The 15931-nt window shown below is 43.8% G+C and overlaps 4 protein-coding genes across 4 annotated transcripts; 1 reads left to right on the forward strand and 3 right to left on the reverse strand.

Moving 5' to 3' along the window:
• Positions 1-1026: 1026 nt before the first annotated feature.
• Positions 1027-3408, reverse strand: LOC128310521 (dnaJ homolog subfamily B member 12). The gene is made up of 7 exons (XM_053047178.1): positions 3269-3408; positions 2923-3092; positions 2659-2833; positions 2196-2583; positions 2012-2127; positions 1768-1931; positions 1027-1661 (listed from the first exon to the last, which is right to left on the reverse strand). The coding sequence occupies exons 2-7, from the start codon at positions 3047-3049 to the stop codon at positions 1552-1554; spliced, it is 1080 nt and encodes a 359-aa protein (XP_052903138.1). The 5' UTR covers positions 3050-3092; positions 3269-3408; the 3' UTR covers positions 1027-1551.
• A 604-nt stretch (positions 3409-4012) lies between these two features.
• On the reverse strand, positions 4013-7027 carry LOC128298210 (uncharacterized). Its single transcript, XM_053033955.1, has 4 exons — positions 6708-7027; positions 5312-5486; positions 4730-4813; positions 4013-4558 (listed from the first exon to the last, which is right to left on the reverse strand). The coding sequence occupies exons 1-4, from the start codon at positions 7025-7027 to the stop codon at positions 4196-4198; spliced, it is 942 nt and encodes a 313-aa protein (XP_052889915.1). The 3' UTR covers positions 4013-4195.
• A 3488-nt stretch (positions 7028-10515) lies between these two features.
• LOC128310267 (uncharacterized) lies at positions 10516-12816 on the reverse strand (the record flags this gene model as incomplete). The annotated part of the gene is made up of 8 exons (XM_053046871.1): positions 10516-10847; positions 10912-11068; positions 11152-11363; positions 11434-11657; positions 11722-11844; positions 11912-12015; positions 12075-12565; positions 12651-12816. Coding segments are annotated over 8 exons (1809 nt in total), but the record flags the coding sequence as incomplete, so codon positions are not given.
• Positions 12817-13841: 1025 nt separating this feature from the next.
• On the forward strand, positions 13842-15243 carry LOC128310276 (ionotropic receptor 75a-like). Its single transcript, XM_053046883.1, has 5 exons — positions 13842-13858; positions 13921-14094; positions 14172-14604; positions 14660-14813; positions 14876-15243. The coding sequence occupies exons 1-5, from the start codon at positions 13842-13844 to the stop codon at positions 15241-15243; spliced, it is 1146 nt and encodes a 381-aa protein (XP_052902843.1).
• The last annotated feature ends 688 nt before the right edge of the window (positions 15244-15931 follow it).

A 15931-nucleotide genomic window follows, 5' to 3' on the forward strand; every position in this document is an offset into this window, starting at 1 on the left:
GAAGGTTAACGGGGAAGAATGCACTTGCATGGCACAATACTTACCAAGTGTGCATACCAAAGAGAAGCAAATGAAACCAACTTTCCTAACCTCGCAATGCTACGAAATGAGCGAAACTTTGGAGCTTACGCTTACAAATCGACGTTATGGAATGTTTACGGAGCTGAAAGAAAACATACCCGCGAGGTTAAGCTAGCATGTGACTTGCATTTCGATTGCATTCCCACAACTTTAGCAAATAAACTGTAAGGCGCATGAATAATATGCATCCGGTTTGTATGGCACATTGTGATTTATGTTAGTGAAATCATATTGGCAGTAATCGGTTTGTGTAAACAAATAACGATAAATAAATTTGAGTCTTGAAATGAATTTCATATTTTTATCAAAATTTCCATGTGGTCGATAAATATTAAACTCAATTAAAATTATAAATCAAACCACTAGGCAGAGAACAATTGGTAACATGAAACACACTTTTCATGGTTTCAGGTGAAATTTGTTTATCGTACGTCCGTAATCATCACCAAACACGTATAATTTGATTTCAAACCTAGAACTGAACGAACTGTCTTCAGCAATGCACCATTCTCATTCGGATTTGAGGAGCAAATAAGACGAGACTTAAAATAATTCTTGTTAGGCGACTGTGAGGAGAAAAACAACACAATTTCGAACCCTACGCGTAAGTTTTCCCGGAGATGTCTGGAGAAGATAAAAAGCAAGGACAATAAAAGATTAGAGGACAGTACCACCAAATGGTTATAGACACATGTATGTCCCTTCACAGCTGTTAGACAATTAGCTAGCATCGTTAATGAACTGCTTAATTGTGGGTTACGGCAGCATCTAGGAAATAATTGACAAGCAGACAACAAACATCATAAAGACGACTAGACAATATACGTGTTTTGGGAAATATTAATCTTGTTTCAGAAATAACTAATGGTTGAGTTGATAGTCACTTTTTCTCCGTGAAACTATCCGTGAAAGCTGAATAACTTATCAATATCGAACATATTCGAGCAGATTTTGTATTTATTTCAAAGAAGGAAGGTAAGGTTTTTCATAAATTATTCGCAAAACGGGGTATCTTGCAGCGAATGGTCTGATAATTTACGTTTACGTTTGTGAAATAGTTCCCCGTATGCTGGTATTAATTCTGCTGTATGTGTGTATTTTCTCTTCTGCCCATAATACCAAAACTGAAAACAATGTTATATCTATCACTCGTCGTTCACGCACTGTTTTATCTAGCTGCCGGCTGTAGTCGACATACCATCGTGATGAAACGTTTTACCTATTACCTTTACCGTACTTGTAAAGATCGTCGTTAGAAAGGGGCGAATTTAGCTTCACAAAAACGGACCATCACCTCTGTCCGCATCCAGCAATCCTACAATCATCAATAAAAAAACAAAGAACAATCTACCGGTCACTGTAGAAAATGGATGCGCACCAAATCAACTTCCGCGTTACGTCCAAATGGGGCTCGTATTGCATAATTGTTCAGCTGTCGTAGTCGAAAAACCACGATTTGGCTGCATTTGACTAGTTGTGTAAACTTTGTAATTTATCACAAGACGGTGTGTTGATGCTCTGCGCCTTATGGTAAAGCTCTCGGTCGCCAAAGTTTCGTGCCTTCATTAGCATGGTGTCTTCTGTAAGAACGGTACAAAAAAGAAATGGGAGACAAAAAGAAGTAAATGGATTAGCATCCAGGATACGCATCAGCTGAGTAATGGAATCAAAACAAAAGCAACATACTATAGTTTCGTTCTCGGTAGCAGGAATGCTTCAGATTGTTTAAATATTCCTCCTCCACCGAAGCTTCCAACCGACCCACCGATCCCTGGTACTCGGAGTGAAAGTTGTCCTTCACGTAATACGGTATCTTCAACTGGTTCGTTTTGCGGGCGACCGAAAATTTTCTGTGTTGGGAAAAGAAAAAAACACACCCACACATTACCCAACGTCCATTCTACCGGTATGTTCCTCGCATGCAACTTACTGGCTCGGCGTAAGGCTGTAGATAGGATCCGAAATGAAAAACGACGACATCATAGACAGCGCGATAAGCAGTATGATTGGCAGCAGGTTAATGAACGCGGCAATCCCTGATTGGGGCTGGAAAAACAATCGTACCGTAAATTGGCAACGCTTCGAATGTTAGTGCGCTCGATCGACCTTCCTACCTCCCTGTACTGCTGTTCGGCTCGGTGAAACCGTCTTTGGCGTGTGTACACGTGCTGGGTAGGAGTTTCCCCGAAGAACATGTTAAACAGCTCCTCGGCCGTAAACTCGGTTTCGAATCCGCGCGAATACGCATAATCGTACTGGTAGCGCGTTTTACGCGCCGTCGGTTGATGATGTTCCTCCGAACCGTACAGATCGTACGAACGTCGCTTTTCCGTATCCGTCAGGATGGCGACCGCATTGCCAATCGCTTTAAATGCTTCCACCGCACCGGGTGCATGATTCTTGTCCGGATGTAACTGCAGGGCAAGCTTCTTGTAAGCTTTCTTTATGTCCGAATCGGTCGCATCCTTCGTTACACCCAGCACTTCATAGTAATCCTTACACCTGCAGGAAAACAAAGCAAATATTGCACTTGACGCCTGCAAGAATTCTTCTTCTGCGGTTTCGCATCAAACCTACTTCTTGATCCTTTTCACTGCATCCAGCTGCTCCGGTGTGTATTCCGCCTCGTTGCCACTTTCCGCCTTCGGTGCAGAACCCTTCGCCGCGTTTCGTTGCCGCACACCATCGTCGGACGTGTTGCCGGATGTGGCACTTTCCGCGTACGCACCACATTTGATTTTGCTAAGCAGCTCTACAACGTGCAAATCGGATCAGTGTTCGGTACAGTGCAGCAATAGGTCAAGGTGTGCAATATCAAGGCACCATACACAACGAACATACCTTCTGCCCGTTCCGTTCGATGGAGTGTAATCGATTTGTTTAGTAGTTTTTCCGCTTTCTCGATTTTCCCCTCGGCCAGGTACTTCACTGCCCGCTCCACACAGTCCTCGGCTGCCTCCTTGTTCATGGTTTATTTTTATCCTCTGTCGGGGTTAGCTATCCCGAACCACCTTTAATTGGGAAAAAGAGAAAAAAAAGGCAGACAAGTTAAAAAAAAAGTTCAGTCCCAGTCGGTACACGCAATACGCTGCACTAATTTACTAAGCTAATACGCAAACAAATCAACTCTCGTGTGTGGTGATGATACCACGACGGTGTCTACTACGGCACTTGTGAAAATACGCACCACGGAAGAATTGTTTCGCTTGGGACGACAAGCTACACACGGAATAATGCGACCAAGCGGTAATACACACAGGAGAAAAAGTGTGAAAATTCGCTCAAATCTAATCGACACACTTCCCAAATCGTGTCATTATCTTTCGCCTATTGTCTTCTTCTTTATTTGGCAGCCAATTCCGATGGCTGCGTATCCTGGGATGTTGGTTTTTTCTTGCCCATATGAGCTAGCCCTCACTTTCACGCTTTCGCCGTGCATTCTATGTTTATCTCGCGCCATCACTGTCCCACAATTTTCGTGTCGCTCAAACGTCAAGTGATGCGTTTACAGTATACAGTTCAGTTATCACACGATATAGCAGCATATGCGAACAGACAAACTTCCAACCTAGGGGCGATTCTACAACTGTTTGCGTAAAATTATCTACAAACATATAACATACTATAAGATCTTGTTCTGGTGAAACTGCATTTCCAGCTTGACGGGAAAGCTATTAAAATATTCGTAACAGGCAGTTGTCAAAGATTGCAAGCTGAAATCTGTACAGAATTCATAACAAGATCACCGAACGAAGCTGTAATGCAATGATCATACTGTAATGCACTGATTTTCCGGAACACTCTCGTAAATCAATAATTTCACTAGCAGAAATTACAATGGTTGCGCCAAACGGAAAAGATTAAACGGAAGAACGGAAGAACGGAAGAACGGAAGAACGGAAGGCGGAAGATGTTCTCTCAACGACGATCGAATAAAGAATGTATTTCTGCATGACAGTTGCGCAGCAAGCTGTCATGCCCAATTAACGGATTTACATTTTGACGTTTAGCGATCAGAACAATGATATACGACCGGTCATGATCCTACAGGACATTACAGCTCGGCTGTCCTGACCTAGAATTGACCTCAATTCTGACTACTACAGAAGTTCTCCTATGTTTCAGCACTGATAGCCCATTTCCTCAACTTGTCCGCTTCTAAAACGCCATCATATGCCATCTGCGTATTCTGACATCCTTCGACATCCCTAACAACGTACCTGTCGTGGGGAAGAACTTTATGAATTACGTAAGGGCCGCGGAACCTTTTGTTAAGCTTTTTGCTAACATTAGCCGTGTCTGTATATCGAATGGCAACTAACTCTCCTTCCTTAAAATTAGGGGCTGGTCTAGTCTTTCCTGCAACGTATCGTTCATTTCTGTCTTGTGACGCTCTAATATTTGTTTGTGCCTCGGAACGGAGATGACTGATATCCTTTCCTCCATCTTCTATCTTAGACTCAAGGAATTCGCGTAACTCATCTACAACCTCACCCCGCTGCTCGGTTCCGAAGAGAAGAACAGATGGAAGAAAATTCGTAGAACTGTGGACGGTATTATTAAGAGCATACTCGGCAGTGCGTAAGTGCAAGTTCCAATCAGAATGATCGGCGAGATCAGATAATTTACTTAATATGGGACGAATCACGCGATTAACACGTTCGACCTGACCATTAGCTTGAGGAGAAGCTGTAGCGTTTAATATATGAGAAATATTGTGAGATTCAAGGAACTCCTTAAAAAGGGTTGATGTAAAACAGGTCGCACGGTCGCTTATAATGCGCCTTGGCCTACTATAATAAGACATATATTGATTAAGAATATCGCATACCTCGTGAGTATTAGTGGTCGCAGTAGCGTACAGTTTTGTAAATTTGGTGAAAGCATCTATAACAACCAGAAGATATTTCTTACGGGAACCGGTATTAGGTAATGGACCTAAATGATCAATATGCAGGGTGTCAAACGGCAAGGGTACTTTCGGAATACTGAATAGATTTCGAGCGTTGACTCGAGGTGGTGCTGAATAAATGATGCATTTGATGCAATTTTTAATGAAAGCCTCGATTCGGGTTTTCATCTGAGGAAACCAGTAATGTCGGCGAATAGAATCAAAGGTCTTAACAGTGGCCAAATGGCCAATCTTTTCGTGGTTATGTCGAATAACATTATCCACCATCTCAAAGGGTACATATAATTGAAGAGGATTGACAGAAGATTGATGATATACTAAACCGTCTTGTAAGATAAATCCTTCAACGGAACCAGTTTCAAGTCTACGCTTCAGGGATTCAATAGAAGGGTCTCGAGATTGTGCAATCTGTAGTTGGAAATCCAGATCTAACTCGCTGATAGCACCGATGGCTTCGGTTCGGCTCAAGGCGTCGACATGAGCCATGGAAGTTCCAGAACGATAATGAATAGAATAATCATAGTTTTCTAAGAATAGGGACCATCGAGCTATTTTTGCAGAGCCATTACGATTCTTTAAGGTTTCAACCAATGAGTTACAATCCGTAAAGATCTTGAGCGGAAGTCCATGGACATAGGTGTGAAATCTTTTAAGTGCGTAAATTACTGAAAGCGTTTCTAGCTCGTAGCTATGCAACTTTGCTTCCTCTTTCGAAGTAGTTTTCGAGAAATAGGCAATCGGATGAAGTTTATTATCGTCTTGCTTTTGTAACAGAACTGCTCCAAACCCAAATGAACTTGCATCACAGTGAAGCTCGGTTTCCCTTTTTGGGTCAAAAATGGCGAGGACGGGAGATTGAATTAGCCTCTCACGAAGAGCCTCAAAAGCCTCACGGCAATTAACATCAAAGTTGAAGGTAGCATCCTTCTGAAGGAGTTTGGTTAGCGGTTTAGCTATGCAAGAAAATGATGGAACAAAACGTCGGAAGTAAGAGAATAATCCCAAGCATCGTCTAAGTTGTTTTGTATTTAAAGGCATCGGGTAGTTTCGTAGAGCACTAATATGCCTGTCGCTTGGTCGGATACCGGAAGCATTTGCCTTGTATCCTAAATAATCTAACTCTTCATGTGCAAACTTGCACTTATCAATGCGAAGTTCAAGACCAGACTCCTTGATCCTTTGTAGAACAGCTTCTAAAGTTTTTAAATGAGACGGAAGGTCAACGGAAGCGATGATAATATCATCCAAATAGACGACTATTTTCTCTTCAGCAATAAATTCACGAAGGATCGAGTTAATAAAGCGTTGAAATTCAGACGGAGCATTCTTAAGTCCAAAAGGCATTTTCGTATATTCATATTGGCCATCGGGAGTAACAAAAGAGGTGTAGGGAATGGAAGATTCATCCATTTGCACTTGATGAAATCCACTTCTCAAATCTAACAGACTGAAAAACTTCTTATTACAAAGGTGTTCCAAACAGGTTTCAATCAATGGAAGGGGGTAGTTGTCTCTTACCGTAATCTTATTGATTGGTCGATAGTCCACGCACATACGTATCTCTCCACTCTTCTTCCGAACGAGCACCAGGGCGGAGGCATAGGGAGAATTACTTGGTCTTATGATCTGCTCATCTAATAATTTGGAAACTATTTCCCTAACTTGGTTTCGTTCCGCATAGGAGAGTCTACGAGGTTTAGTGAAAATGGGGGTCTGGTGAGTGAGGTTAATCTTCATTTTATAATCTATCAGCTTAGTGCACTGAATAGAATCGTTCAGGTAATTTTCTTTTACAATTGATAAGACAAGAGCGGCGTCCTTTGAATGTAATGAGGGACCAATGTCAAGTTCGAGCTCTGTTTCATAAACATCAATATTAGAAAGTTCAGTGGCTGCTACGCTTAACACATCCTGGTTTGGTAATATAATTTCATTTCGAGGTGACTTCATGAAAGGGGTGGAATTCTTAAGGTACGTAAGGTAAATATTAAACGACGGAAGTAAATCCCTACCTATAATAATTGGCCAGGCCATTGATTTTTCAGGTAATATAATGAAGGAATGATTGAGAATCACTTCTCTGAATTTAATGCGACATATAACCTGACCACGGGTATAAAGATGAGAATTCCCAAGGCCACGATATCTGGAAGGCGTCAGTGCAGCTAGAAGTCCTACTGGCACTATTGATTCATTAATAAAGCTTACTGCGCTACCTGTATCAATTAAAGATTGGATTCCCTGAACTATCACAACCGGCTTTCCTAATTTTAGAAAAGAAATACTCACTTCTTGCAATTCGTCCAATGCCAAGACTTCAGGATCATTTACCGAAATATGGCTGGTCGCTTCCGGATAGGCAGCAGCATTTGCAGCAGTCTTAGGACAATTTTTGTGGGTGTGTCCCATCTGGAAACACTTGAAGCAAGCCCCTGGTGGTCGGTTGGGACGAGTGCAATTATTTTTGTGATGTCCAAACTCCGAACAGTTATAACATCGGTTAATGTTGGATGTTATACCTCGGCTGTTCAAAACAGGAGCTTTTTCCGGAACAGAAGGTGAGGTTGGTTTAAAGATTATTCGAGACCGGAGCGCTTCGAACTTCTTCAACATCGGCTTTAAATCTTCTACATTTGTTGCTATGAACCGCATTCCGGCAGTGAGAGATGGGTTACCCAGACCGTCGAGAATGATGTCGACCAATTCGGGTTCCGGAACAGGAGCACGACTGGCGATACGTTGCATATCCAGCACGTAACGTAAAGCAGTTTCCTTTGTAGAGAGACGACGGGATCGTAACTGTCGAAGTACGGTTTCAACAGAAGGCGGTACGCTTAAAGTGGAGATAAGTTCCTCCTTTAACTGTTCCACAGTAGAGGCACGAGAGGATTGAGCAACAATAGCCGCAGATCCTTTTAGCAGCCGGCGAGTGTGGACGAATTTATCCGCCTCCTTGACTCGATGCAGCGAAAAAGTGTATTCCAAGTCGTCCAGCCATTGTAGGATGCATCTCTCATCATCGCCCGTAAAGGGCTCGATGGTCTTATCCAGCTTCAAGTCAGCAACCGGTGGTGAATCACAGCCTGTCTGGAGTTCCAGTGCCTGGATCTTGCGACGCAATTCCAGTAATTCGACGCGTTGCTGAAGTTGCCGAATTTCGTCATCGGGAGCAATAGAGGGATCACTTTTGGCCATGGGATCATTTCCATTATGTGTTGCGGCAGCAAGAATGGAAGAAAGGCACGTTGCAGACGCGCCGGTCTGAGCGTCCAAAATGGCGTCATCGCGCTTTGTGAGTGTAACAATGGAAGCGTCCAAAATGGCGGACGAGCGCGTGGTATCAGCGTCGGCAACAGGTTTTTCGACGGATGCTTCCGCGTCCCCCAACGAAGAGGTATTAATGCCCATTACCTCGGAAAACAGCTTCCGAATTTGGGTGATGGTGACGGAAGGGGGAACCACAATCCCCGCGTTCGACAGGACGCACAACATTTCGTCACGAGTAGGCATGATGATAATGATGATGAAGCCAAGGCGGCACGGTGCGGAGGCACGAGGGGTATCCCACTTCTGAGATGTAATGCACTGATTTTCCGGAACACTCTCGTAAATCAATAATTTCACTAGCAGAAATTACAATGGTTGCGCCAAACGGAAAAGATTAAACGGAAGAACGGAAGAACGGAAGAACGGAAGAACGGAAGGCGGAAGATGTTCTCTCAACGACGATCGAATAAAGAATGTATTTCTGCATGACAGTTGCGCAGCAAGCTGTCATGCCCAATTAACGGATTTACATTTTGACGTTTAGCGATCAGAACAATGATATACGACCGGTCATGATCCTACAGGACATTACAATACGAAGCAATTATGAAAAGCAATTAAGTTTTCTCAATATTCGAATGTTCTACAACTAAATTCACAGGCCACATGAATGAATCTTTCGCAATAAACAATTTTAATCAGTAAAAATAACCACTGCAGATCTTACTTCACGAAACAACATCCCGGATGTGAATAACGCCACCAAGCTGAATTTAAACTCAATCCCTCTATCAGTTCCATTAGCAACCATATCGAAGCTCTCGCTCAAATCTCGCTCGATATGGATGTACATCCCGGGAGACACACATACGATATACGCATTACTTCCGGCGTTAACGCGACAGTTTCCGTGCTGAAAGGTATAGAATGGCCGTTATCGATCAAACACAAACACCGGCTAGCGAATGAAGTTGCTCGAACTCAAACACCGGCTCCAACGCCTGGCCCCGTACTGATAGTGACCTGAAGCACCTATTTGATGGCGTGCTTGATTTCAGGCCAGATCCTGGCATATTTCCCCTTTTCGAGTTTTGCGTGTCTTGCGCCTGACGGCTACTCCCGAAGGTAATTTGTCATAGCGTTGCCCATACCGGCATCAAAGCCCAAAACTCGATGACTACTACACCATGGTGGAGGGAAACTTTTTTATCGGCTTTTGTTTAGTTTTCGGCTACGGCTGAGCCTGCAGACGGGTTATCCGAAGACTACCGTCAGTACCACGATACCACTGATCGATGTTGGTGGGTTTTGATAGAAGTTTAGCCAAAAAATGTTGAAAAGTAAATAAAAGAGTACGCGTACTAATATTTCGCTATTATCGAACCAGGAACCTCCCTGCCGGAATTGTCAGAATAATTCGAGTGTAGTGATGCTAACAAGCTAATCTTCACATAAAGGAGCATCACTGATGCAAAAGATCAAAGTAATCTGTGAGTTCCGTGCCGAAAGCTCGTATATCATGCATTGTGTGAGTTAAAGTCAAACTAACGAGCAGATAAAAAGCTGCGCTCAGGATAGTACACACCGAGAATAGTCGCCGGAAGTCCTTTCCAGGTGCCAAATTCCCTCCGCAGACAATTGACAATCGTCAGCACAACGGATGTGGTACGCTGATTTGATTTATGGAATGAAGAGTTACGATTGACGTAAACCGATGTTTCGCGGTCCGTGTTACAACTGCGGTCATTTCGTGCCTTCGGAACACCATACCGAACAGTATCGACGCTACTAACAAACGAAATATCACTATGGTGTCGGTGGTTGCCGTTTCCCATCTTTACCTCGCTAGTAGTGTCGGTTGCGTGTAAATAGTCATCAAAAGCTTTCACTCACATAGAACAACACACTGCCAGGGGAATGGGTGACTTCGGTTCGGGTGAGTAACATTTTCCTTTTGCCATTTATTTACGACCCTTCGGTGGGTGTACTTTTACAGCTTTTCATCGACTAAACCGCTTGTCGCTTATTCTTGATGAATAGCGCACGTTACGAAGCGTTAGCCAAATCGTATTAACGATTTACAATTAAGACCAATCGTCTACAGTGCTACTTTTAGGTATTACTATTCTAAATAATGGCCACTCCACGATCTAAACTACAATTCAAGCAAAACATTTGTGCAGGTGAAATGATTGATATCTTTGGTGCGGAAGCATTAAACTTTCCACAGCTGTCCTGTTCAGAAGACAGGCAGCTCAGTGTCGCCCCTGCAAAACCTTACTGACAGTGATTTCCAACAGCAACACACCGATGCTTCCGACGATGGTGCCGAGCAGCAGTACCAGCACCGAGGACACCTGATCTAGGTTAACCTCCGGCATTTTAACCTCATTTTCGGCACACCTTGGTTTGTCTGCGTAACAACGCTTCCGCTCATACTGTACCGTGCTGGTTGCGATGATCTTTTGCACCGTGACACGAAACTGTTCCTTCAAGGGGTGATCTTTCCTCAGGGCCAGATGGGTGGATTTTTTATCCATCAGCGGAATTTCCTGCAATGCACACCGTTGCTCGTCGGTGAAATGGTCTGTTTGATGGAAGAACGTATTAATCGTAGTAAAAGCTGTCAAACGACTACGACAATTACGTACGTCGTATCAGTTGATAAGCACGGTTAGCTTCGCATACGAATGCATTTCTTCCACCATCGAGAATCGACGAAAATCCTTCCATAAGATCGTAGTATACAGTGCCCGTTTTAGCCAGCTGCATTTGAACCAACGTCAACAAATGTTCGTCTTCCGTGGCCTACTTGAAACGTTTGCAAATAAAATACATCCCATCAGAGTGCTGTCACGTGCTTGCGCCAGTTTTCAAATTCATTTGCCTACATTAAGAAACGCCACAATTTCTGGGACATTTTCCATCGCTACACCGAACTCGTTCGCTACCAACTGTTCAAGGGTTTGAATGTTTTTCGGTGGCACCACCAGCAAAAAGCTTACAATGTGCGTCATATAGAATTGATAAATAAGCACGCTGAAGATCAACATGCTGAACAGCGTTAGTCTGCTCGCGTACGTTCTGCAGCTTTCAATGAAACCTACAAAACGATAAGGTGTATTCCATTAAATTAGAACATTGGCAGTGTTTCTCTCCTGGTGTACATTTACCTTGCTGACAGAGTATCCCCAAAACAAGCACCATTATTCCATTTTCTCGATCCCGTAGGGCTTTTGTGCGCTCCAGTTCCTGCTCGAACATTAACGTTTTGTACATCAGCAATGTAAAGCCAACAAAGAGTGCACCGATTGCTACCCACGTTACGGTGCAAAAGGGACGCAAAAATGAATTCCTCGTTCGGTCAACGTCCGGGTGTAAAAAGAGAAGAATTATCCTGCGGGGCGGAAAAAAAAACGTGGAGTTGAAATGTTGACATGCGACTTAAACTTCACACGTACTGGATATGTTGAACTGCGGCAGTGTAGTCCAGTTTGTGTACATCCTCTTGGTTGATCGCTACAGGTTCAATGATAAAGTCTGCCAGATGATCTTCATAGTTCGTTGAGAGTGCTTCGGTGATGCTATTGGAGAAAAGAAATTGTCAGTGATTTCTGACCATTCTTGTACGAGAAGACGTGAAGTAGATACCTGGTGTTGTGGACCATAGATAATAAGTTCCACAGACGAAGTCCATAAGCTCGATTACTCTGACTTTCATCATTCAACGTTCTGTTACCATGTATGATTCTAGTCTACAGATTAAATAAATTGTTAAAAAAGCATGCTTGATTTTCCTATCCATCCAACGCACCTTGCTGATACCCGACAGCTGCATTCCGAATAGATTCAACTGTCTCTCGTACGTACTTCTATTATCCCACATTATTAAACCGGTGACCACACTCCAGCTACCGATCTGCAGAAAGCTTACTTCCCCGGACGATTCCATCCACTGTCCACGAACGTCCAGTACCGCACTACTGTCCACTCCAACCGGTTGAAGCAAAAGTACATTGGCAGGAGCGGCAATATGGAGCTTCCGGAGAAACGTCCTACTCTCCTCAATTGCAGGCAACCCGTACAGAAACCAACGGAAACGTACACCATTCAAATAACCTCGTTCGGCAAGTATCGCTAGTACACTGTTCATATCCTGACAGCTCATGTCGGCCATGAAGCCAACCCTGACATGCACCGGTTCGAGCGAGATAACGAACTGCTGCTCACTAAAGCTTGCCACATTCACGAAGGACATACTTTCGGCGCTGTTTTTTCTTACGCTGTGTAGCAGGTGGATGTATTCTGAAGGGGTAGAACAAACAAACGAAACGAAAGGAAAGTTTTGCGATTTATGATATCGACAGAAAGTGCTCCCGCCCGCACGAACCATCATGTTGCTCGTTGTAACAGTGGAAAACATACACCACCCGGAGATGGTCCCAGTTGACTAAATCGACCACTAAGCGCTCGGTCCCTATGGAAAGAACAGCAGGCACAAAGCACACCAACAGCCGCATCCAATATCTCATGGTTGCGTATGTGTCGATGATTGTTCAACAACTGACAATCTTCGGCTGGCAAAGTGGTCCGGTAAGCGCAATCAACCATAAACAGCAGATAATGCAAATATACCAACCAATTATCCTGTCCAGAGGTAATAAGACTAATCGCGTAACTCTTGCAGTAAATTCTTGAGCAACAACCTTCATAAACTGCAGATAAATTCGTGCGTCAAGTGTGTTCCAAGCGGAATTCCGTAATGATTCGTTCCATTCTGCTAGTGTTGCCCACCGTTTCCGTCGTCTTGGGGCGATGGTTTGTAATAGAGCAGTTCATACAGCAATCGGCAACCAACAGCCTAACGGTGATCCATTGTTACCGGGATGGGCCCGATCAGGATGTGCTAGTTTGGGCGAGAATTCTTCACAAAAGCTTTGCTGGCCCGGTGGCTTACATTGACATTGGTAGGACGAACAAGGGAGGTGGGTCAAAAATTCCCCCGCTCGATGTGCGCTCATCGTTGTATAGGTTGGGGTTAGTACTGAACCTGGAGTGCCAGAACCATCCGTCCTTCCTACAACAAGCATCCCGATCGGATAGTTTCAATTCTTCGCACCGATGGTTGTTCTTCGGAGTCCATAACCTTAGCCACTCCACGGGCATTTTGAACAAACTTAACATCAACATCGATGCCCACATTATATTGGCCGTTCGGCGCGAGGAGACGCGGAATGTCTATGCGATATACGATGTGTACGGCAGTGTCAAAGCACGTGGCGGAATGCTTGCGGTGGATTATTTGGGTGATTCTACACCTACTAGCGGATGGCGCAAATCAAAACACAGGAGAGAAAATCTTCAGCAGATCGAATTGAGAGCTGTCGTATCAGTAAATATGCATATAGTGCCTATCGTTGTTAGAAATTCTCCTTACATGACGACTTTTTAATTTCGTATCTCCTAGACCTTGAACTTACATCAACCAGAGAGTATCGAAGCGTATCTGAATTCCGTTCCGGTTAGCTCCAAGGCATACAATGCACCGAAGTTTGCTTATCAACTCACAAAGATACTCCAAATGAAGCTAAACTTTAGGTGCATTTCTGTGTCACCAGCGACTATTTCTATGATGCTTCTAATTTTTTCGCCTTATACAGATTGAAAATTATTTTAGCTTCATCCTGGCGTTTGGATGTTATTGGCACCAACGCGACCGTGGGCGTTATAGGACAGCTTCAAACCAAACAGGTGGACTTTTCCATGACGCCACTGTCCCTGCAAACGGAACGCATGTTAACCTACGATCCTACGATTGAAATCGGCCATGGAAAGTATGTCGATGGGAGGATTTTGCTGGCGGGCCATGGTCCTCACCCCTCTAACACTCTTCTTTGCCTCTTCTTGTAAGGTTCTACACAATCTTTCGGCATCCTAAATATGCGATGGAACGAAACATTTTCCTGCAACCATTTCAAACCATGATTTGGATTATCATGATGATGCTGTTAGCCTGCGGCGCAACACTTCTTGGTGCAATTTTTACTGTACAAAGAACTACCGCTGCTAACGTGCTGCCTATGGCGCTGCTTATTGCGCTGGGTGTACTTACGCAGCAATCCATAGTAGCAGTGGCCGGCAGAAGGACGCTTACTGGCAGTGAAAAGCTACTGCTGCTGGCATTGTTTGGATGCTGTATGCTTTTGCTGCAGTTCTACTCATCCTTCATCATAGGGTATCAGCTAATCGAGCAGCCCAAAACCATCAACACGATGGAACAGTTAATTGCCACCGGAATGCCTGTTTCGATTGAGGACTTATATTATAACCACGACTTTTTCACGGTAGTACCGCGTTCGGTGGAGGTCTACCGGGTGCTTAAATGTTGTATTTTTGCAGAGAACCAAAGATCCTGTCGCGATAGATCTGTATCGCAGGCGCATTCTACCGAGCAAGGAGGGATTTGTTAACGTGTCCGCCGGAATCGCGCTAGTCAGGCAGGGTGGGCATGCGTTCCACTGTGAAACATCGTACGGCTACACTCACGTTTTAGGTAGTTGGTATGTGTTTTTGCGTGTTTGTTATTTCACTACCCCCAGGGTTCACTAATTGCAGAAACGTTCACCGAAAGGCAAATTTGTGAATTACACCATGTGGTTCTATACCCCCACCGAGTTATCCATATCCCGCTGGCGAAGGGCAGCCCACTGAAGGAGCCGTTTAAGGTTCAGTTACAGATAGTACGAGAATCCGGCCTGCTGGCATACCACCAGACACGATACTATACGGCATGTCCCAGATGCGTCAAAGACAGCCATCAGACGGAGCCGGTGAATTTGGGTGATGTCGTGTCTGCATTCGCACTGTTGGCCTGTGGAGTGCTTTGCAGTTGGTTCCTTCTGTTGGTCGAAGTATTGTTTCGATGTATTCAACTACGCTGCACAAGACAATGTGTACCGGTTCATTCCGTTTCGTTGGAGTAACTGGAAAGGTTCTATTGCTAGAATCACTAACGAATCACTCAATTAATCCTTAGTTGTGTGCAAATAGTGATATCCATGTTGCACGACAAAGTCGCAGATAGTCAGCAATTAATAAACGCAAAACTTAGTTGACAAATGCCGAAGTTATTTAAGAAGATAATTAAAGAAGTTTCAAATTTAATCTTACACTTACTTTGAAAGTACATTTTTTAAAAAGTTAAATAAATTGCCATGGCTATGGTGATCAATGGCAACATATTTGAGTAGGTGGAGTCTCCGAATCTGGTGAATGATTGATCGTTTGTTTCTAGCAAATATTTATCGCGAAGCCTTCTGTCCGGACGTACCATCACAGCAGTAGGTAAAGCCATCTTTCGCGTGGAAAACTGCTTGCGGGTCGCACATAAATTCATCAAATTTATTCTGGTTCATTCGAGCGACAGTCGAAGTCGAAGGTGGCTCACCAACTAGAAGATCTCGTAATGCAAATGATCTCACCAAAGCTTAAGAAGCCTGATTAAGTTGCATTTTAATGATGACCTCTGTGCGTATCTCCCGTTCGTCATTTTCTGCTTCATTAGATCTCCTACAAATTCATAGTGCTCTCCTCTTCCTGAGTATGGGCATCTTTACCACGTACAATAGACATCATATCCTTCCAGCATTCGTCACGGCTAAAATACTTTAC

Source organism: Anopheles moucheti, chromosome 2, assembly GCF_943734755.1.
Source record: "Anopheles moucheti chromosome 2, idAnoMoucSN_F20_07, whole genome shotgun sequence".
Classification (NCBI taxonomy): Eukaryota; Metazoa; Arthropoda; class Insecta; order Diptera; family Culicidae; genus Anopheles; species Anopheles moucheti.

Coding starts and splice junctions, on each gene's coding strand:
- LOC128310521 (XM_053047178.1), bottom strand. CDS start 3,049: ATGAACAAGGAGGCAGCCGAGGACTGTGTGGAGCGGGCAGTGAAGTAC. Junction 2,584..2,658: donor GCAGTGAAAAGGATCAAGAA/GTAGGTTTGATG, acceptor GTTTTCCTGCAG/GTGTAAGGATTACTATGAAG. Junction 1,932..2,011: donor TACAGCCTTACGCCGAGCCA/GTAAGTTGCATG, acceptor TTCCCAACACAG/AAAATTTTCGGTCGCCCGCA.
- LOC128310276 (XM_053046883.1), top strand. Junction 14,095..14,171: donor ATTGAAATCGGCCATGGAAA/GTATGTCGATGG, acceptor TCTTCTTGTAAG/GTTCTACACAATCTTTCGGC. Junction 14,605..14,659: donor ATAACCACGACTTTTTCACG/GTAGTACCGCGT, acceptor GTATTTTTGCAG/AGAACCAAAGATCCTGTCGC.
- LOC128298210 (XM_053033955.1), bottom strand. CDS start 7,027: ATGGCCTGGCCAATTATTATAGGTAGGGATTTACTTCCGTCGTTTAAT. Junction 5,487..6,707: donor AAGATTAACCTCACTCACCA/GACCCCCATTTT, acceptor TTATCGTTCTGG/AACTTCCATGGCTCATGTCG. Junction 4,559..4,729: donor AGGTCGAACGTGTTAATCGC/GTGATTCGTCCC, acceptor GTTGTAGATGAG/TTACGCGAATTCCTTGAGTC.